The sequence below is a fragment of the Dermacentor albipictus genome, chromosome 10 (genome assembly GCF_038994185.2).
Source record: "Dermacentor albipictus isolate Rhodes 1998 colony chromosome 10, USDA_Dalb.pri_finalv2, whole genome shotgun sequence".
In the NCBI taxonomy this organism is placed as follows: domain Eukaryota; kingdom Metazoa; phylum Arthropoda; class Arachnida; order Ixodida; family Ixodidae; genus Dermacentor; species Dermacentor albipictus.
Genome location: NC_091830.1, coordinates 49,611,224 through 49,633,399, shown reverse-complemented (window position 1 = coordinate 49,633,399; position 22,176 = coordinate 49,611,224). Strand labels below are relative to the sequence as shown.

At 46.6% G+C, this 22,176-nt stretch overlaps 1 protein-coding gene across 1 annotated transcript in view; it reads left to right on the top strand.

The window, feature by feature from the left end:
* Window positions 1-20,722, top strand: part of Ubr1 (Ubr1 ubiquitin ligase) — a 67,432-nt gene extending 46,710 nt beyond the window's left edge. The window contains exons 22-27 of the mRNA XM_070527141.1: window positions 721-1,111; window positions 5,957-6,115; window positions 10,362-10,576; window positions 11,184-11,406; window positions 13,709-13,832; window positions 15,711-20,722. Of these exons, the coding sequence (XP_070383242.1) occupies window positions 721-1,111; window positions 5,957-6,115; window positions 10,362-10,576; window positions 11,184-11,406; window positions 13,709-13,832; window positions 15,711-15,910 (1,312 nt within the window). The 3' untranslated portion in view covers window positions 15,911-20,722. The remainder of the gene's footprint in view (window positions 1-720; window positions 1,112-5,956; window positions 6,116-10,361; window positions 10,577-11,183; window positions 11,407-13,708; window positions 13,833-15,710) is intronic.
* The last annotated feature ends 1,454 nt before the right edge of the window (window positions 20,723-22,176 follow it).

The window sequence follows — 22,176 nt, the reverse complement described above, 5'->3', positions numbered from 1 at the left end:
CAGAATTTTGAGGTACCATATTCAGCATATCAAAAATTATAAATTGGGTTTTGTGGGCCGAGTTTAGCAGCAGGAAGTGACACAAATATCCCCAGATTTCTCATTGTTGGTATCTGTTTGCTGTGACTGCTTCGTGCTTATTGGTTGCACTTTGCCTCGAGAAGTTATACAAGTCGGCATTCACTTCCCAATGACATTCTATTCAGGTACAGTTTTATTGTAGATTTCGCCTAGTCTTTTGCAACTTCACTGACGACGAAGCACTTGTGACGACACTTCGGCCATTTTTCGGACGAGTCGTCTTGTCCTTATGGTATTACGTCTAACGAAAGGTGTTAGTTGTTGTAGAGATAGATTGATTTTTTTCCACCAGGTGGTGAAATCGTCATGCATTGGCAACGGGAAATGCTTCACTCGAAGCCTCCTCAAAGTCATGCATGTAGCAGGCTGCAGCTGTTTAGCACACGTAGCTGTGCAAACAGCCAAAATTTCGAATTTAAGCGCCAATATATATAAAAAAAAGAATATGGAGAGGACCCCACATTTCTCACGTGTGTCCTTATTTCTCATTTTGGTTTGAAAAGGCAGTCTGTAGAAGATAATGACACCACATAGGAGTGAAATTGAATTTGCCAAATATTTTGTACCAAACTGAATGCTGCTGCTGAACTACGGCTTGCTGAGCTTGCCTTCATTCTGCTTCTCTCTCGTTCTTCATAGCCCGCCCGGTACATGCCCCAACAGTTCTCAAGATGGCAATCCCGCAGTGTCACCATCTGCGAGTTCACAACCTGCCACCGACACAGCGACGGCAGCTGCAGCATCCTGTTGCGAACCTTCCAGAGAACCACTGACAACGGCCACGTGCCTGGCGCGGGACATCCTAGGCACCGCAGGCGTGTCGCCGTCTGAACCCAGCCTGCCTCCGTCAGTGGCCATGACTCTCAAGACAGCTTCCACCGGGTCTGTGCTGGACATAGACGCATTTGGACTGCTGGTTGCGCTGTGCCTGTCGGCACCATCGTTGTTTGCCGTCAATGCGCCCCTGCCCCTAGGGGGCGCCCTAGACGGTCACGTCCTGCGGCTAGTCCTTGCCCTTCACCTGGTACAGGTGAGTTGTGCAGTGCGGTTGATGGTGGCTCATCCCAGTGGGAAGCATAGACTGAGGATGATCTACAGAGTGTGCTTAGGAAGTGCACAATGAGTGATGGAATGAAGTGCATTTGGTGAAACATTTCAAGATGAGAAAATGGCAGCATGGGTTAGACAGCAAACAGGTGTAGCTGAAGTGAAGTTCTGCAGGTCATGTTCTGCAGGTTCTGCAGGACAGCAGATACCGCATATGCGTGTGCAGGGGCAGCACAGTTTTTTTCTCACAAATTTGACGAGGTATGAACCTTACATGGGGGCAGGCTATTTAACCACAAGTTTCCCTGTTGTGTGGGATCCCCGTGATTTCTCTGCTCCAAAGAGTGAATTCGTTTGTTTTCGTAATGAGCTTATTTGTCCCTCTGACCTCCTCTTTCTGTGTGGACCACTGACATGCGCGTCCTTTGCCAGAGCCGAAGTTGTGGCCGGCTGCATGCTTGCCGTTCTGCTCGGTGCAGCATCATATGCTGCCAGATGCATTCTGCTAGCAGCTTTGCGCAAAAATATGGTAGGCCATACTATAGTGAATTGACATGCTCACTTCACTTTTTCCAAGGTTTTCTTCAACTTGTCTTCTTTCCCAAATTTCGGGCTGATTGTTGAGGGTGCGGCTCCTATATGCGTTGGGCCCTTACTCAAGTATACAGTCGCCGACCGATTTTACGGATCTCGCGGGAATTAAAATAGTTTGAAAAATTGAACAGTCCGAGAAGCTCGTTCAAAGAAATAAAATTTATTATGCTTAAAGTGGCTTAAAAAATCTAATAATGCCCTGCCTTATACTACACTAGAACGTGATCAGATTTGTTTGGATTTGCGCAAGAGAGTCGTCACCTCTGTATACAGTCGATAAAAGCTTCACCGCATTGGCATTCTCGGTTGGCAGAGATCACCATGGAGATCAGAGAACCGAGCCAAATTTATTCGCACCACTTGGTTCTTGCGAAGGCACACAAGGTGGTGCCGATCGCACAACTGCGGACCCGCACAACGACACAACGATGCGACAACCTTTTCGAGACACACCACATGCAAAATGGGCAACCGAAACATGAAAAAAAAAGGAAGGAAAAAGAGATTCATTGCGCATTAAGTGATTATAATGATAGTGCTGACCAAAAAGAAAGAAAAGTGAAAAAGTGATGTGCCCTGGAGCGTTTTGGCAGCTAAGGAAGGGAAGGCATGACCTTCAAGACAGGAGGATGACGTGCGCTCTCTATTGATAATGTTTACTCCCGATCTCGGAGGCGATAGAGTAGGCCACTGGGAACCAAGCCAGCGGAAACTCCAAGATTGCAGCCTCCATGATCGGGTAGGGTGGCTCAAAATGAGCGATTTAGTCCAGAAAATCAAACTTTTGGGCCTAAATTCGTCTGAAAAATCATTGCGAAAATGCATTAGCTCAAGAAAACCCTGACCGTGCATTTATGAAGTCTGGAATATTCATCACGCTGGAATTTCTGGAGTCAGAAAATTCCGCCGGCTACTGTATAAGGCAAGTGTTGTTCTATTAGGATCCAGTCAGTGCCCTACTTTTTTAACATTCTTGATAATTTGAATGCCTTCATGACACGACCACTTACCTTGTAAAGTCAGTGTATAAACACGTGAAATTTCATACGCTGAAACCCTTCGCCTTCCGATTTTTTAGAATTTAACTGCATGTCCAAAATGGCATTATCTGAAACCACCTTCACCTCCATTTGGTTTTCTCGCAGCTTCGAATCAGCGCCCGCATCCGCTGATCCGCTGGCAGCCGTGTTTGTCGTTTTATGCTGTCGTTATTCCACGCTTCGACATTCACTATCAAGCTTTCTGCTCTTTGGTGCTGTGTTTCTCATTTGAAGGATTCATTGTTTTGAGCAACGGCACTGACTCGGCCTTCATTATCCTCGCTGAGGGTTTCAAAACGCCAAACATGGCAACAGTCTAACGTAGGGGTTTTGCGAATACTCGAATATTCGATTTCGAATCAAATAGTGTCCTAATAATGTGTTCATGGTGTCTACCAACCGGGAAGACCGGGAAAACTGGTAATTCTCAGGGATATTGAGTAGTCTGGAAAATTTCGGGAAAAACTTGAGGAATTTGTGCCTGTATCATGGAAAATCAGCTGTATTTGTATTGAAAGGGTTGAAAGTTGAGGTAATGCTGGTTCGTTTAACATACAGGAATTGTAATGAATCGTCTTTCATGCCCTGTCGTCAGCTGGAGGAGTTGCCAGTGTGCAGTCCATGACCGACTTTCCGGATTCCTGATAATTTGGCTGGCTTCGCAGCACCACCACGTACTGCATAGAGTTAGTGCGTTTCGGACGCAAGAACTCTTCGCCGCCCGATTTTCCGGACATATTTCCGTGACCGCAGGCCCAAAACGGCATTAATCAAAGTCGCCACTGCGTCCATTTTGATTACCTCGCCGCCTCGAACCGGCGCTCTCGCACGCAGATCTGCTGGCAGCCGTACCAACCACTGCAGCAACGCTAGGCCTGCTTCTACGTTCACTGTGAAGCTTGTTGCCGTTCGGTGCTGTATTATTTATTGAAAAAATTCGCTGCTGTAAACAATGGCACGGACTCCACCTTTGTGGTCCTCGCGATTGGCTTAGAAGCTCGGAAAGCACGATGCGTTGCATAATGCCGGTTCCCGAAAGTCAGCTTCGCCTCCGTACAGAAATGTTACTTGGTGAAGCATACACAAAATTATTGCAGTGAAGCATTACAAGCGTGGGAAGGGGCTATTGCCACGGGACACAGTACGTATTCCTTAATTATACACACGGGCACCCGGTATTTCCTGTCACAGTATGAGCACCGATATGCCTAATATGTGTAGCGACAGGCCTTCAGAGCGTTTTCGAATGTGCCTGTGGTAGTTTGAGTCCCTAAGGGCAGTAAATGACATGCATTTTTTTCCAACTGGCCGATTTTTCGAACGTTCTCGCGGCCCCTAGGGATTTAGAAAACTTGGACGTGCACTGTGCAACTGACCAAGAAGATGCTTCAAATGGTCCGTGGGGCAAACGAGTGGCGGAAGGAGGGCAAGAACAGAAAGGACCTACGCATTGAGGAATGAGCGGGAAAGGAAGTGTGCTGCCGCCGCTTTGAAGGAACTTGAGCTCAAAAAACAAAATGTTGGCTGATGCTGAGATGCAGGTGTCCCTCATCCAAACGAAAATAAACGCTTTAAAGCAGTGAAACGCAACACTGAGGCATCATGCACGGGCTGAGAGTATGTCGGGACAGTTGAGGTAGAGACACCAGCTCTTGAGAGATAATCTCAATTGTGACGAAGTTCGGGCCTCATACCACTGAGCTTGCTATCAGTTGATAGAAATAGCTCATATACGAAATCTTTGCTTCTGTATGCATCTCTTTTCTCTTATCTATGTACAGGATGACTGTCATGTGTTCAAGGCCGCCATCTTTGCAACATACGGTGTAAACACCATAGCGTGGCCCCTCGTTCTGCACGGCGCTCACAAGTGCACGGCAGTCTCTTTTCATAGCGTAGAGCGACCTGTCACAAGACGAGCTTTGGATTTACATGGCAGCCTCGAAAATATCCAGCGGCAGTGCGCTGGCCCTTTGTTGGAGACGCATTTACACAGACAGCAGACGGATGTGTACAAAAATTGGAGGGTACAGGTGTCGCGCGAACTTGCCGTGGGCCGCCCGAATTGAGAACTTTTTACCGTCGGCGCTGACCGTGGTTGACGCATGCGGCTCCCACGACTGTGTGGAGTGGTGCTGAGTGACACGATGTGCATGCCCCGCCATTGTCTGTTGCGCAGATTGCTTTCAACGAGCTGATGATAACCCCACTAAAACCACTTGCCGTTAGGATGAAAGAACCCGCCTGTTTTCTGAGAGAAAACTGGAATGCAATAATTTCTAAGCAATAGCGGGTCGCCAATAAGCACAGTATGGCCTGCTGTTAAACTGAAAACCGCATTGGTGTTCAGGACAACTTTTCTATTTCTTCAGCTTCAAAGTAAAAAAAAAAAGAAAGCACTTAGTTTTATGTGTTTGGCAGATGTCTTATGAATAAAAATAAATATTTTCCAGACTGTCACATACGAAGTGAGTTATCAGTACTGGCATAACCAATTTGTTGTTCCCTTTAATAAGAGTACAGGATACTATGCATTTCGATTCATAGGTACCCAAGTTACTGATATCTAGCAAGGTTTTTGTTAAGTGATGTGATTAGCCTCCTGAGAATTTGCAGCACTGTTTTTTGCACAGAATTTAGAAGTACAAAGGTTTGTGTTAAATTTTTTCTGATTTTAGATTTGATATTCATATTTTTTTCTTGATTCGATTTCGTATTCGATTCAAAACATAGTATTCGGTATTCGTATACCCCTAGTCCGAAAGATTGCATAACGCCTGGTCCAGAAAGTCAGCTTTGCCGCCATGCAGCAGTGTTTTGCTGTCGAGCATATGTAGTGTACTGCAGTGTAGCATAGCAAGAGTGCGAAGGAGCCTGGGTCATAAAATGTGTTTTTCAATCACACATGCATCTGCTGTCTCCTGTCACATTATGAGTACGGACACACCTAAGAAGTGTACTGGCACACCTTTAAAACTATTTCGGATGCAGCTGTGGTATTTCGAGCTTGAGGGCTGTTAGTTAAAGGCATGTATTCATTCTTTTGGATGTTTTTACGAACTGTAGGGAGCCAGAAAAAAAATTACAATCAGATGTTGATCGTAAAAAATATAAGTGCTAAGGGAAAGGAAACGCAGTTGAGGGTGTCAGTTCTTGAATCCACTGCTATGAAGGATGTGGTTGCTTTTGCGCAGGTGATTCTAACGGTAGAGTCGCATGAGGAGAAGATGGATACGGACTCTCCATCACCTGTTGAGGAGCAGCACAAATCTTCCGAGTCTGACTCGAGGCTGCTGGACTTCTGCAGGGAAGTGCTCTCTGCAGCTGGAATGCTACCGCAGAATCTGTCAACGGTGAGCCTGATGGTTCTTCGTGTCTGTTTGATGCGCAGGCATGCAATCACAGTGATTGCGCGCAGTCTTTTATCTTTACTGATGTGTTACGCTTACCTTTGTCTCAGGATATTTTCAACTGTCTCCTCAGAACAGGTAACAGGGGCATCGCCTCTTATTCTCCATCACTACAGTCTCTTATTCATGGAGGCGTGAACTAGAGCACTGCCCGAAAGTGCGGGCCTGGCCCAGCCTGCGGGCCCGGCTTAGGTCGAATAAGCTATCTTGTTTGGGGGCCTGGGCCGGACTCAGGCCTGAAGGAGCTTCGGGCTCGGGTCAGGCCTGGGCCGTGGTCGGTCCTGTAATAGGCCCAGGTCTCTGTCAGGCCCGTAATAGGCCGGGAATGCTATTGCAGACTTTTGGAAACTACTTACTATATGTAGGCAAAACTTATTTTAATCGGTGTTAGGTGGGGTGATTACGTGCGCTTTCTTCAGGCGGTCCATATGGCCGTCAATTGATGTTTGATGGCGACCACTTCAGCTCATTTTATGGCCTGAAGTTGGATGCCCAGGCTAGAACTGCGCAGCACTGCCTCTCATGCTTTAAGTGAGGGAGAGGCCATCAGGTTAGGAGGAAGTTTGCCATCGTCGCTGTCCCATATTATGTGATCCAGTGTTGCTGGTTTTCCGCAGCATCTACAGAGTGGGCTCAGCCGCATTGACACAGTCGAAACTACCTCTAGCAAATGTCCTGTGCCATGGATGGTACCTTCACAGTTAACGAGAATTGGACCATACTTTTCTTACGCTCAAGGGCTAACGGGCCGAACCGGGCCAGTCCGAGTCGGACCAAGCCCAAATCATTCGGGCCTGGGTTGGGTACGGGTGAAGTTTGAAAGTGCTGAGTTGGGCTTGGGCGTGCCGCCACATAGCTCTTCTAGGCCTGAAAACACAGGCCGTGCAGTGCTCTAGTGTGAGCGAAGCAATAGTGGCAGCGTGACTGTAAGATTCACTGTGTACTCCCTAGATATCTCTTCTTTAGGGATGTTTTACTTGCCCAGAGAAGTCCTCATGATGAAGACTCAGTTGCAACTTCGACGTCTTTAATTTGCATTAATTCTCTTGCAGTTGCCCGATGGATTTAATTTTCTGAGCTATATATAGCATTGACAGCTGACATGTTTTCAATCTTTTCCTGTTTCATAATGCCAATGGCATAGGTGGCAGTTTTTATCAAAGTTCCGTTTAAATCCTCATGATGAAGACTCAGTTGCAACTTTGACATCTCTAACTTGCATTCTCTCGCAGTTGCCCGATGGATTTAATTTTCTGAGCTATGTATAGCATTGACAGCTGACATGTTTTCAATCTTTTCCTGTTTCGTTATGCCAATGGCATAGGTGGCAGTTTTTATCAAAGTTCCGTTTCACCGAAGTTCGGGAAAATATGGGAATATTATAGATATAACAATAAACTGAAGTTTATTGACATTGTGCCTATAGACAGCCAACCAATGTTGGTACCATTTTTCTGTTTATCTGACATTTTTGTTTAAGCGAATTTCATTGATATGGAGTCCACTGTAATTCAGTATCTGGGACAATCCCCGCCAAGTTTGAATAATGAGGTGGCTACTGTATGTCACCTTATATTATTGTGCATACGAAAGTTCTTTTTTCTTGGGTCCTTCAACTGGCAATCTCCCTGGTAATTGTTGGAACACCTCATAATCGAATGAATATGGTAAATATTCGTTTGGTTGAAATAGTTATACAGTTAACTTCTTTTAATTCGGCCCTGACGGGACCGACGAAATTGATTGAATTATCCGGCGGGTCGAATTAAACAAGGTGCAGAAAATACGTCATAACACTGTTGGTGGAGTTGTTGAGCAAATGTTACAAAGGGTAATCTGTATCATATGAATATTGCTTTTACTGCGGTATAAATTGGGAAAATGCACCATAGCACAGTAAACGCTTGTTATCGTAAAGTAATGGTTACATTCAAATTTCTTCCTGTCGCAGTGTCAACTTAGTGTTTTGACCCCTTGAAAAGCTTTCATGCCGGACTCTGGATACCTTGTAATCTCAACTCCAATAAATACCTCAGAAAAGCCCCCACCTAAGGGTTTCCATACTGTGCTTGTGGCTGCGATAGCATGGAAAATAGATACAGGTAGTATAATGTTGTGATTCATTTTGCTTGATTCTATGGCACTTGTGTTAACCATTCAAAGCCAGCTGTGATCCCCTTGATAACGCAGGTAGAATAAAGCTATGACCACTGATGGAAGTGCTAGCAGCGATGGCATTGGCAAAGAATTTTTACATTATCCCTGTCCTGTATTCTGTGGCTGCGACTTCCCATTTATGGTGTCAGCGAACCTAGGCATGTGCCCTGTGGTTGTGCCAGGTTGTGCGATCTGTTCCACATAAAGATAACCTGTACAGATGTTCTAGTCAATTATGCCTGCTCATTTTTGTCATGTCCCAGTGGAGATGGACTTCTTTCAATGTCTGCATCTGTGGGCGGCTATCTGCCGCGGTGGCTTAGTGGCTTTGGTGTTCGGCTGCCGAGTGCAAAGTTGTGGTTTCGATCCCCACCTGTGGTGACAGCCACATTCCAACGGGTGTAGATTGCAAGAACACTTGTGTACTTAAAGGGACCCTGAAACGATTTTGGCGATTTTCTACAAACGTACTGAGTCGTTAGAGTAGGTCCTTCTGATCATTAATTGGCACATCTAAGTGCTCTGCGTAAAGCGTGTAATTTATTATAAGGTTTTAAAAATGCACATCGCTGTCGATCGCAGCGCACTGCTCGGCGGAATTTTAAGCCGCCCCTACTCATATGATGCAAATAACCCATATGACGTCACATGGGCGAGCTATCTGATTGGCTGACCAGGGCGCGGGATCGATAATTTTTCCACCTTTATGGTAAACAAATGATCTTCGTAATAGTTGGAATGTTAGTTCATTTGTTTTTGTAAAAAGAAAATAACTTAAAGAGAATACACAAGAATAGTTTTTTAGTACACTTGAGCACTTCCGGCACACAGCAAGTGTCGTCTGCTTGTGTTACAACGTGCGCAGTCTTTGACGAGAGCTCCGCCGTCAGTGTCGATCAGTCTTTTCGTGAGCCCGATGAATTACCCTTGTTGCGTTGTGGGCTGCAGACGTAGCGACTGGAAAGATGTGAAGTTGCGAAATCGTGTCTCTCTGCAAGGCAGCATACGAGCGAACTGGCTGCTGCGCATCGGACTGCGGCTATCCGATAGGCGCCAGGATTTGCGCGTTTGTGGCCGTCACTTTACAGCGGAAGATTTCTAACGCAATAGCGTTTCGCAAGTCCGGTATTAGGGCAAACACAAGCGCAAGGGGACAGGGTCTGTCCGCTTGACTGCGCCGGGATGAGCCATGAGATGAGCAGAAAGGTAAATGTGAATGGTCTGCACGGTGCAGCCACCTGGTGGCACAGAGCTCAACCATACACAGTAGCAGCAACGAAGTGCATTCTTCTTTGCTGCTGGTGTGTATTTTTCGCAGGAGTGTAATCATCAACACGTTGTTCTTATAAATGTTTAAAATGTTTTGCACTTGGTTAAAGCAATATTAGCGCTTCGTTTGACTGGTTAAGCGCTGCGCCAACAAGTGTCTGGACAGTGCAGACCGATCAGGCTGCTCACGTACGGCTACTCTGAAGTTCCTTCATCAGCTTGAGTTTATGCCTCCAGTCATTTGCCGAAATGACCAGCTTGCCTGTGGTTACCGGAATATCGGCCACCTTCGGCGCTATGACAGAATGCTCGCAACACACGCTGCTTCGATGGCTCTCGGTCGACGGCCAAGCGGCCAGCGGAGAGGTCTCGCGCGGGAGGAGGCGTGCTCCAACAACCGGAAGTGGACGATGTGACGTCACATCGTGATGCAGGATCAGTGAAGGCGGAGCTTAGCGCCGCTTGCTCGGCGAGCGAGCTGAGGAGGAAAGGCATGGCTAGGGAGGAGGGTAACTTCTAATCGCTTGTAACTCCATTAATACGTAACGCTTCACTTAAATTGTGGTGCGAATGTTCTACTTAAGCTGTACCCTATGCGCCTACAAAATTTGTCCGAACCGTTTCAGGGGCCCTTTAATTTAGGTGCACGTTAATACCCAGGGGGTAGAAATTAACCTGGGGCCCCCCAATACTGCATCTATTCTAATCCATGTACTGCTTTGGGGTGTTGAGCCCTGTCACTTGATTTGATTTCATGTTGCAGTTAGGTGCACCATTTGTGGAGGCGGTGCACGAAGGCCTGCGCCCGTTTCTGCGGTGCAGTGCCATCTTTCTGCACTTCCTGAGTAGCCGGCCACCCCCCGATGCCTTGTGCCTGGCCGGTGGCGACACCTGGGGGGCACTTTGTGAGTTCCTGTCCGTGCCGACCGACCTGTCCAGCGTCCTGGCGCCCCCACTACTGCGGCAGCTGGCATTAGGGTGAGTGAGTGTGGTGAATGCCTGTGCAGAATCCGTGGGAGATGTGACGCGTGCAGGTGCAGTTTTGCTACATGCCAGATTGTCCCTAGTGTCCATGTCCGTTCCCACACACTTGTGCACACATGCGTTGCATGCATGTACATCCACCTTGTAATTGCTGTCATTGACTAATAAGTCTCCTCAACACCCCCCCCCCCCCCGTGAGCATTTGGGCACATGTAAAACTACCACTGTGCCACTGGGAGCTGGAACTCATCCCCTTGCAGCAGCGCGTGCAGTTAGAAGCCAGATGTGTGCATCAGTGCATCAATGTCTGCTGGGTAGCATTGGCATTTGCGTGGGGTTTTGCATGCCACGCAGGCTCTCAGAAGCTTGACATCTGTGCATGTATTTTGGAGGCCATTGCACGCAATACTGCAGCAGACAGTGCACATCGCAAAGAGAAATTTGTTCCTGAGAAGCTTATAGTGTCCATTGAGAGCCTTCTGCTGCATAAATAAACACGTTTTTGTTATTGCGAATGCGTGCACACCAGGCTGGTCTTGATGCCCCACGCACAGTTCGATCAACCCTGCTCACACCTACTCTCCCGTCTGTTTTTTTCCAGGTGGGCGTCACATCCGCAGGTGCGCGTGCAGCTGCGTTCCCCGCGCCTCCTGCGGCACCCCGTGCAGCCCAACCGCCTGGTGGAGCTGCCCAGTGACTTCAGCGAGCTTATCAACGAGGCGTCTCTCTTCCGCTGCCCCAACTCGGACGGGGACGACTCGCGTTCGCCCACCCTGTGCCTCATCTGTGGCCGCATCCTCTGCTCTCAGAGCTATTGTTGCCAGGTGTGTGGCACACTGCAGTGACGCATCGCTGCGATGTAGCCATTTCTCATTGGTTGGCGTGTTTGTATTGTGGGAGAGACATTGCTGTTTTCTCTACTGTAAGGCTGGCTTTCACGCTAGGCAGTTCACCAGCATATGCTCTGGCCTTGCATTTATTGCAGCTACAGTCGACGACCGACAATTTGGACTCCACGGGGAATGTAGATAAGTCCGAACTATCGAATTTCCGGAAAAAAAACCAAACGTATAAAAAGGAGATCACTTTGTTTACGTTTTAAGGCCCTTGTGCACGAAACAAGTGATTTATTCATTGCTGCATGCACTTCCGCTTAGGTGCAACCAAGTCCGTTTGTATTTCTGCCAGTATTGAGTTTCGCTGTATGCCAATGCAAGGACTGCAAAGGCTTGAGTCTGATTCGCATGTCGAAGGCTCTGGTGCACACGGCACATCACCATCCAAGTTGGAGTCGCTGTTTGATGGTGGGAGAAGTTGCTCAATTATTTCGTCATTATTCAGTTCAGCACATGACGAAACCGCGCTGTCGATGTCTGCAAAGACTTCAAATCTAACAGGGGCAGGAATTATAACACCGCAGCACAGCAGGCCATCAGTGATGTCTGCATTTGGGCTCGTTGTGGTAGGCGGCAGTTCAGCTTCTTCAGTTGCGGATTGGGACTCATTAAGACTCATTTGGAGTCGTACTGCAAGGGCACTGTGGTTCCATTTGATGTGGCCTATCTATAACTTTATGAGAAAGACTGGTTGGAGCCAGCAGAGTGCTTTCTCGAATGCAAACTAAACAAACAAGCACAGCATGGCAGAACACTGCGCAAAGCAAACTCAACAAACAGAATGGCGATAGCGGGCCATGCGCAGGCTTATGGGAAAAGGATGTGATGATCGCGATGTTGATGCGACCTCACAATTCAGGCAAAGCCTCCAAGATCAGCAATTGCAGTTAAATCTCGAAGGCGCAGAGCAGCGATCAAGGCAATGTCTCAGTGATTACCGTCTAATGTGTAATCTCTGAGGCCATACTTAATGCCTTGCCGAGGTTGCCAGAGGAGTGGTGGCAGAGTTGGCGCTTGCTACAGCAGCGGACGGAGTCCGAATAATCGAATGTAGAGCTGGCGGCTGTCTGAAATATCGGTCGTCTGTATACATAGAGTCTATGTCGTTGGCGGTGCCACAAAGCTCTTCAAATTGCCAAGCATGCTCGGATTATCGGTGTCTGGTTTATTGGTCGGTGGCTGTATTGTAGGAGAGACACTGCTGTTTTCCCAACTGTAAAGCTAGGTTTCATGCAAGACAGTTCACCAACATATGCTCTGGAAATGCCTTTAATGCGGCTATTGCAACAGAGGCACTATGCTCTTCTAACTGTAAAGCTAGCCTTCCTGCAAGGAGGTCCACCAACATTCAACCCTGGGGTTCATTGACATGCAAATAAATGGTCCAACTGTTCTTGCATTCCACCTTCATTGGAACTGACAGAAGACTCAGAGAATCTGCTTAAATTGCTCACCTTTCCTTTTGGCAAAAGCCCTTCTCCCAGAATTTGTCGTACTTGCTCTTATTATGCCCAGGGGCTCATTTGTGTGCGTCGTGCAATGAGCAGTCTGTTTTGCTTGTAGTGAAACTGACTGCAACGCTGCTACATCTTTATGGCATCGCATGTTGCGACATGTAATAGACTTCTGTCTATGAGGAAGCTTTGTGGGTGCCACCATATTGGGATTAGACTGTGATGGATGCCTGTAAGTTGTGCCAGCAGGTGTGGCCCAGTGGCTATGGTGTTCGGCTACTGAACACAAGGCTGCGAATTTTATTCCTGGTCTCAGTTGCCACATTTTGATCGGGGCGAAATGCAAAAGCATTTTTTTTGCTTAGATTTAGGTGCACATCAAAGAACACGAGGTCGTCAAAATTAATCCAGAGCCCTCCACTATGGTGGCCCCACAAATCAAGCAATCAATCATTCGGTGGTTCTGTTGGCAGTTTTGAAGAAGGCTGCATCAGCAAAAGTTCATAAAGCTTCCACAAGCAAACGCGACTGTAAAAAAAAAAATGAGGGTAACATTGGATGCTGTGGAAACCTATGTAGATTATATCTGGATGAAGCGTGTTGTGCAAATTTAAATAAAATTGGGACGGACCTCATTCTCTCTTATCTAGAACCTGGGACTGGGGTAGCAGGCATTAAAAACCCAACGCTGTGTTGAGTATACCATTTTTGTTTTTTACATTCTGCAACGGTTGTGTGGGCCAGAGTTGTGGAGAAAAAAAATACTTGTTTTTCAGGTGGAGGTGGGTGGGGACCGGCTAGGTGCATGCAACCTGCACGTCACCACCTGTGGCGCGGGCACGGGTCTCTTTCTCCGAGTGCGGGACTGCAAGGTGCTACTCCTGGTGGGGCGCACCAAAGGTGGGTCTGAGAAGGCTACCACGTCCTTTGTGGTTGTAGTACTAAAGTCGACTTCCGTTAATTCGATTCTGATGGAACCGACGAAACTAGCTGAATTATCTGGGGGGTCGAATTAAACAGAAAGCAGAAAAAATGCCGCAACACACAGATAATTTACTTTAGGCAGTAATTTAGTTTGGCCTTAAAGCTGGCTTCGCCGCAGCACAGCACGTGTTATGCACTGAAGCAACCCAAGTGGGGAAAGGTGTCATTGCTACGAGACGTAGCACACATTCCTTAATTTACACATGGATATATATATATGTGCCATCTCCTGCCACAGTACGGGTACCGAGACGCCTAATACCGTATTTACTCGATCGTAACGCGAGTTTCTTTTCATAGTTTCTGTTGCTCGAACTCGACCCTCTCGTTACATTCAAACAGCAAAATTGACTATTTTAAAACAAATATTCTAAATCCCATGGTTTTTATCATTACGTTGGCATCTTGTACCATTACTTCTTGATCCAATTCATAGACAAGCTGAAGGAAGTCAGAACTTGTTTCCTGCTCGAATCGACAACACTTTTGCTGTGCCTGCAGATGGTGTTACAGTGCTGCAGTACAGGCAAATCCGCTGCAGCTCCATGTTTCGCGGATGGTGAGACCAGCAGGAGGTCCTCTTTAGTTACGAGGCCGATTGGAAGTGCTCGACCTGTGGGCCTCATAGGGGCGTGATACTGCTTCTGAATGAAATAGTTGTGCAGTCTTTGAGTAGTGGCTAACCTGAAATCAGCTCCGCGGCACATAAGATTACTTGGTTCGTGGGTGATCACTTTCGAAGCTAGTCTTGCTTTCACGAGACTTGGCATGCCCTGGAACCGAACTCCTCGAGGTATATGGCTAACAGTGCTTTTGGCACTGATAGTGAGCTTGGCATAACACCAGAAACACTTGTCGGGGACACGTTCGGTGTCGAGTCACGTGAAGTTTTGTGAAATTGAAGCTATCTCCGAATGTGACTGCCCGAGAATGCTGTTCAAGGAAAGCTCTGCGTCCTCCTCAGACGACGATGAGTGAAAACTCGTTTCCGAATTGCGATTCTTTGAATGAAGGTACCATTTCTTTTTCAGTTTATCTCACGTTACATTCATGCTTTTATTTTATTTTGCGTGACTGGAAAGTCAACCCTCATGTAACAATCGCAGTTGCGTTACGTTCGTGTAGGTAGGGAAAGTTTACTGGCAGGCCTTCAGAGTTTTAGATGGACCCCCTGCTCTTTTGCTGACCTCAAGCATCCCATTGACTTTCGTAGTATGATTATCTTGCTGCCTTCTTTTCTGCTAGATTTTCCAAAACATAGATTGTGTTTCTTTGCTTCCTGGTGCATGGCTTGTGCGTGCATAATTGAGCAACGCATGGTAGTCTCCGTTAAAAGTCTCACATACGAGAAAAACATGATGGGTGAAACGAAGGCTCAAGTCGCCGCAACTTCAGAAACAGCTCTGAATGGCTGCCAATATGCTAATTAGGCATCAAACTGCTTGTATGGTGACCGGAGACTGCGCGTGCATGCCTGTATAATTGAGGAGCGCATACTGTGCCTCGTGACAGTGGCCCCTCTCCTTGGTATGCTTCGCCGCATACCGCAGCTGTATTGTGGCGAAGCTGGCCAATCAAGTTTGAACTCTTCGGTGGAGGTCAATTTTGAGATCGACATAACCGAGGTTTGTGCCCTTGGGAATGTGTGGACGCTGGCCAGGACCTTCGGTCGGGATTGAATTAATGGAAAAATCGAATTAGCCGGAGACGAATTAACGGAAGTCTACTGTAGTCCATGCTACCATGGTGTAACACTGATTGCGTGTATGCTCCGTGGCCTGTTTTTCCCCTCAGGTTGCTACCTTCCGCCCCCATACGTTGATGAATACGGTGAGACCGACGCAGGCCTGATGCGAGGCAACCCGTTGCACCTGTGCCCACGGCGCTACGAGCAGCTGCAGCACCTGTGGCTCTCGCACGGCATACCCGAGCAGGTTGCGCATGCTCTCGAGCAGTCGACAGGTCTTTCGTCAACGAACTGGGCCCTCATGTGAATCAGCGAAAGTGGTGGTGCGGTACCAGCGCCCAGACTCCTTGTCCGAGCGCGTGTGAGGGTGTCGATGTCTGTAAGAGTGGGAAACGTGCCAGTGCGAGCTTGTCGCCACATTGGAACTGAATTCCTGCTGAGTGGTGCCCACATCACCGCCCCTGTGCGACACCTCTGTGTGGACAGGGATGTGGTTGGTGACCTGCACTTGAGCGCCCAGTGTGTGCGGAGCATGGTCCAGTGCACTTGGATGTCTCGTCTGTGGTTGTTGCCTGCGTGCAGCCAGGTCGCATGAATGAAGCCTGCATGCCGATGTTGTGGCAAGCTCGGAGAGTGTGAGAGTTGCCTTGGCACTCGGGACGTCTCTCATTTGTCCAAGTGGTGTCCTTGTACTAAGACTGGTAGACAAGGTTCCCAATTTCACCCTGGGGCTTCTTTGGTGCGAGACTGATGCCGTGAAAAATGTGAGTGGGCACGTGATTGCCACTCAGGACGTTCTGGCATTGTGTGGGGTTCTCTTGCCTGGAGGAAGCGCATGCTTTGTTGGAATAAGGGACCGTCTCCTTGTGGAAGCAAGGTAAGGACGCAGTGTGTTCCCTCTCATGTACGTTGTGCAGGAAGGGCCCTTGTGCTGCAAAGGAAACAGCGCAGTTTTTTCTAGCAGCTGGGCTGTTGGTGTGGAAGGTGACAAAGCACAAGAACCATCTTTGTAAATGAAAGCAATCTGGGGGGGGTTGGGGAGGCATGCTTTTACCGAGCATTGGTGCCTATGGTAGTTAGTGAGCCATGAGTGCTGATGTCTCAGCTCTTTCTTGGCGGTCCTTGAAGAAGTAATATAAAGCCCCTGTGCCTAGAAGAGTCCAGGAAATTACTGCATTTAGACAATTCGCGACAAGACTGATAGCCTTTTCAAGTAGGCTTGTGTAGAGCGTGACGTTGCTGTTCAGCATGATGCCCACACAGTGCTGCGAGCTGCTTGAGGATTCCGGCCACAAGTTTTGATTTCTTGAGTTGGACAGCTAATTAAACGCTGCTTTTATACGGCTCCTTGCCTGTGCTGCAACAGAGTTGACATCAACATTTTTTTTTGTTGTCCTGGCTAATGTCGGCTGGAAGGAAGCTGTGTAAAGTAAGCATTTACCAGCTCTTTAAGCACTGGCAGCAAAAGGCAATAGGCTATGTGAGGGAATGACTCCAAACACTTTATTCGGGCAGTTTGGGTGTTACGGTGTGCCACTTGTTGGTTGCTCTTTAGTTTTGCTAATATGGCTGCAGGTGTACCAGAAAGCCTTTCTTATGTTGTATCCCAATAGGTTGGCAAAAAGTCGACGTGCCCCATTTACGAAGCAGTGTGCAGGGCCGGCTGGCTTGGTTAAAATACCACTTTCAGTTGACAATGCCTAGCAGCATCTTTGGGCTGAAGTGACCTACATAGTTTGCCACTTTTAAGAGAGTGGGCAAGCTTGCATGTGGTTTGGTTGGCCTTTTTTTTGTGTATTGGGTTTCGTCTCTCTGTTTGGAGTTGCACCTCGAGTTTTCAGTCATAGCACTCGGATGTGCAGTAGCGTTGCCGATAATTATCCTTGCGTTGTATTGGTAAATTATGATCTTTGCAATCACGTTTACAACACTTTAGTAGGTTGCATAATATGCAACAGGACTGGAAGTTCTGTCAACCACTTCGGTATTTGTGGGATTTTGTGTGTATCTAAACTGTGCATGCAGATGTCAGGATTCCTGCAGTACTGCCCTCTGTGGTTATGCTGCGTCAGTTATATTTCAGTGGAAGTGATGATGTTTGTTTGTGGTAAGGCTTTTGAATGATTTGCAGTTCACACTGCCATTTAAAGATGCCTCAGATTTTTAATTGTCCCGAGTTTGTTGCATAATGTGATGGGAATGGCTTTGCCTGTAGAGCGCTGTTTCGTTCCTAAAGCTGTCCCTCCACAAGAGGCAGACTTGTGGTTCATTGGATCACATTGCAGATGCGTTAACCATGGGGCAGAATAAATGCAGCAGTATTATTGAATTTGCTAGAAACATGCTTTTTATGTGGCCGAGCTGATATGAGACATCAACGAATATCGGAGTTTTCCTTTATGCATACTGTATCCCCAGCAGCCACACTTATTGTTTCAGAAACTGGTAACGTTTTATTCCATATTATTAAAATGAACAATGTGCGCTTACATAATGCTCCTGGTTGGAATGGGTTCATTCGCAGCATAGCACACTTGTGATGTGGTGTCTCATTTACTCAGGTGTGTTCTTGTTTTGAAGTCATTTTGAATATATATATATATATTTATATATATATTTCAATTTTCCCTAACTGAGGTGTTCGATGCTTTTCTATATGCTCTGAACAACGATTGGTGCTCAAAATTTGTACAGTTTCTTTTGATTGTGCTTTTGAATGCTCACTTTTATCTTTATGTTCAGAGGCCTGAGGTGACCAGCCATTAGGGCGTTTCAGAAATAGGCAGCCTAAACTCTGGGAATGCTATAGGAAGATTTAGGTGTTGTGCACCGAAAGTTATAGGATGAAAACCACCGGGTGTACAAAATGTCAAAAAAATATACAAAGGATTGCAAAAGTAGTGTAAAAAAAACAAGCAGCCCGTGGCGCTTTGGGTATGCAAAGACGCCTGGGGGTGCTATTTATAAATGTTCCTCTTGGCCTGATGTACAAAATACTTCAAAGAGTACACAGCAGCATAAAATGTATGCAAGGAAATTTGGGTTTTTGGGTATGCAAGGCCACTTCGGGGAACTAGGTATTTCTAAAATTCCATTATTCTGGCTTGGCAGTTCCTGCCTTATAACACATCGATTAGGTCTTGGAAAATTTTGAACAGGCTTGCTGCAATAACGAATCATGAACTTTGAAAGAATTGCTTGAACAGTGCTATGGCAGACTGGTTCATGCAGCAAAACTTATGTGGATAGATTTTGACGCTGTGAGGCAAAATCTTTTACCTCTTAATGTAGTCTTTGCTCTTGCTTGGTGGCTTTTCAGTGGTGATTTGGAAAGTCTTTGTACAAGTTGACCCTCAGTTAACGAAGCTATCCCTTCATTGTAAGGGGGTTTATTAAATGGACACTAAATGTAAATATTAAGCCAAGCTAGATTTAATGATTAGGCTTCTGTAATAACGAATTTGTCATTCCTAGCTAGGACGGAGCTTTTGTAAGCGAGAAAATGACGAAAATGGAAAATTGTAGTGGTGCAACCTGTTGTGGACTATGGTAGCACCCCTGTGACGTTAGCACTGACTGATTCACGGAGAGCGCTATAGAGGGAGGTCACTTGGAGGTGACGTCAACTTGTCCATTTTGGCGCAGGCGGTTCAAATTCAGGAGCCGTAACGGGACCTTCGGCAGCAGTTTTCGACAAATGAAATGACACATTGGCACTCAAGACGATGATACACTTCTAGACAAGTAATCTATCGAACTAGCTTGGCTTAATATTTTCGTATAGTGTCCATTAAATTATTGAATCTATTAGCTGTAAAGGATCTCAAGCTGGCCCATGTTCTAAATGAGCTCAACGTAGGTACTTTAGGCAACTGATCAGGTAAGCCTGTGCTACTGTGCACAAAAGGCAGTTGTTTTCAAGATCGTGAAAGGTTCACTGAGGTTCTAGTTCATTTTCAAGTTAAAAAGTCCTAATTGAAAACCATAACCTGCATATTTTTCTTGCTGAAATGCTATACAACAGCCAAGGCATGCACATAGAGGCAAACTAGACAAGTATTGTGGTTGTCATGCATCTTGATTGCATTAGGTGACTCCAAAGTAGCATGGATAGATAGCTTACAGAGTATACTTTTTTGTGCCTTTGACACATTGCACTTGCATGTTTAGGTTCTGATGTTGTTCATTGTGTTTATTACCAGGTGTTCTTGTTTTGGGCACTTTTTAACAACATTGTCTTGCAATGTGTGCTGATGTGTGTGAAGTGCACAGGCACGTACATTGTCTTTCAGAGGCTAAATGTAAGCCTGTGCGTTTGTCACATCATAAAAATTTCTTTTGTGCATCATGTGAAAGTGTATTTAATTGATCACTGCTGTGTGCTCTTAGGATCAACGATAGACCTTTTATTATGCAATTTTGTTACATGAAAGTGCATTTCTCTCGGACTGTGCTTCTAGTACTTTCTTTTGTATTGGGAATACTACACGCATTGTCTCTAACTGGGAAGTACTTGGTGAAGATAGGACATGTACACAAGGACTGCTGCATAACAAATTACACACCAAAGGGGGCTAAAAATTTCAGGGTGCATCTCAACTCGGCGTCACACGGTTTCACCAAGCCACGTAGGCATGCAAGGGCCCCCCCCTGCACAGCTTATCTGATCAGCTGCTGTGAATTTCCTTTAATGCCGCTTCAAGGTGTCGCATGACTCCAGGCTAGACGTGCAGGAACATTCATATCAAAGTGTTTTTTCTTTCCTCTACACCATTCACCCCTGCCAGCACTGCGAATTCTCAAGAAAAATGCAAATGAGAGAAAGGTTCTGTTGCATACATGTCAAGTTGAGGGTGTGCCACCTTGTTTGTCTCTTGCTCTCTCTGGAAGCACCTCAGTTTACTTCGTTGCGTGTACAGACCAGGTTGCATGCGACAGACAGGGTGGGAAGGTGGCCTGTTTTTAATTCTTTGTGTGCCTTGCGGGATGTTGGGGCACACTTGCTGTGAACGTACGTGCTGGTGGTCACCGTTTGCACGGAGGCGCTTATTTTTTGTGCATCCAGGACTGTGTGAATGACTCTGTTCGCGCGTCTATTAAAAGAATGCTATGTTTGGGACTTTTCGGTGTTTCTGAAATTGTTGATGGGTTCCTCAGGAGGGCGAGGGTAGGCCCCCAGGCCCTCCCCACACACTGGTTGTGCCAGTGGTAACGCCACGTATCTATTTTGCACATCCTGTTGCCGGCGTGACAGTGTAGCATGGCGGTAAATGATGTGCCTGCTTTTGTGAAACACTGCTACCACAAATCTCCAGTGGCAACTGTGATCGCCACTCATTTGAATTCTGGCTACACCGATTTCGTTTCTTGTACGGCCACACCATATCAGATCACTTTTGTGCACAGCAAGACGCAAGTCGGGGCTCGAAAGTTTTGGTTTTAGTCAACCTTAGCGGTCAAATGGCGGTTGTAGAAAGCCAGGGAAACAGAAATAATGTCCATGACGTGACTTGTGCATTTGAGTCCAAAAATATTCAACAGACCATCGTTTGACGTCTGTACCATTGTCTTGGCCATTTTCAATCACAATAGAACTGTGATTGGCTCCCTCCTGCAGTTTGCTCAAAGGAGCCAATCGTGACCAGGAAATTCAATCCGGATCAGGCTTCATCGTAAACAAAAGTGCGCTGTGTGACACCTGTATACATTATCGGTTGCTGCGTATTAGGTATGGGCCACAGTGGCAGGGATGCAGAGCCGAAAGCCAGGAAACATGACCGAAAGCATCAATGTGCTTTTTTCCTGGAAATGGCGTGTCAAATTGGCATGCAACGTAATGACCAGAAAATTGGCTTCACATTTATTCTGTGGTGGATTAATAGAAAAAGTTTTTCAGAAACAGCGCAGTTTTGGCATCTAAATGAAGAGAAGCTTTTGTGGCTTTGCTTAGGTGTGTCTTTTTCTCAGATGCAAGGTCACATTGAAGGCCGCAGTGTCTGTTGAAGGTGCAAATGAGTGACCTACAGAAACTGGAAGTTGAAAGGCCCATTTATTAATTAATATTTTGTTTATCTATTTATTTATTGCGCAAAGCTGTGTCTTGGCAGCACAAGTGGCGAAATTTTGCTGTTACTGAAAGTGAATTAGTTGTACGAGTAGTATATAAACTATATACTGGATTTCTAGGGGGACAGCTCGACTGTCCGAAGAGGTGGACGCATTGACGAGGCGCGATACAAGGACGTAAAGCTACTCCCCACGCTTGCGTGGTTCACTCGTCTTTCCGCAAAAAAGCAATGCTTGGGGACATGCTGTCAGGATGCTTAAAGGTGCCCTGAAACACTTTTCTAACTAATATAATTGCATCACTATTACGTAGCCTCATATGGGTCTCCTGCCGGAAAAAAAAGTTGCGTATCGTTCAAGCACAATGTTATCCGACCGATCAGTGGCTTTCTTTCGCACTAGTGTGCAGGAAGCTACAGAGGGGAGTGGGCAAAGGGGCGCTGGGATACAATGGCCCTCTGGTCCCGATCAAAAGGCTGAACGCGAGACGGCTTACATGTGGCGGCA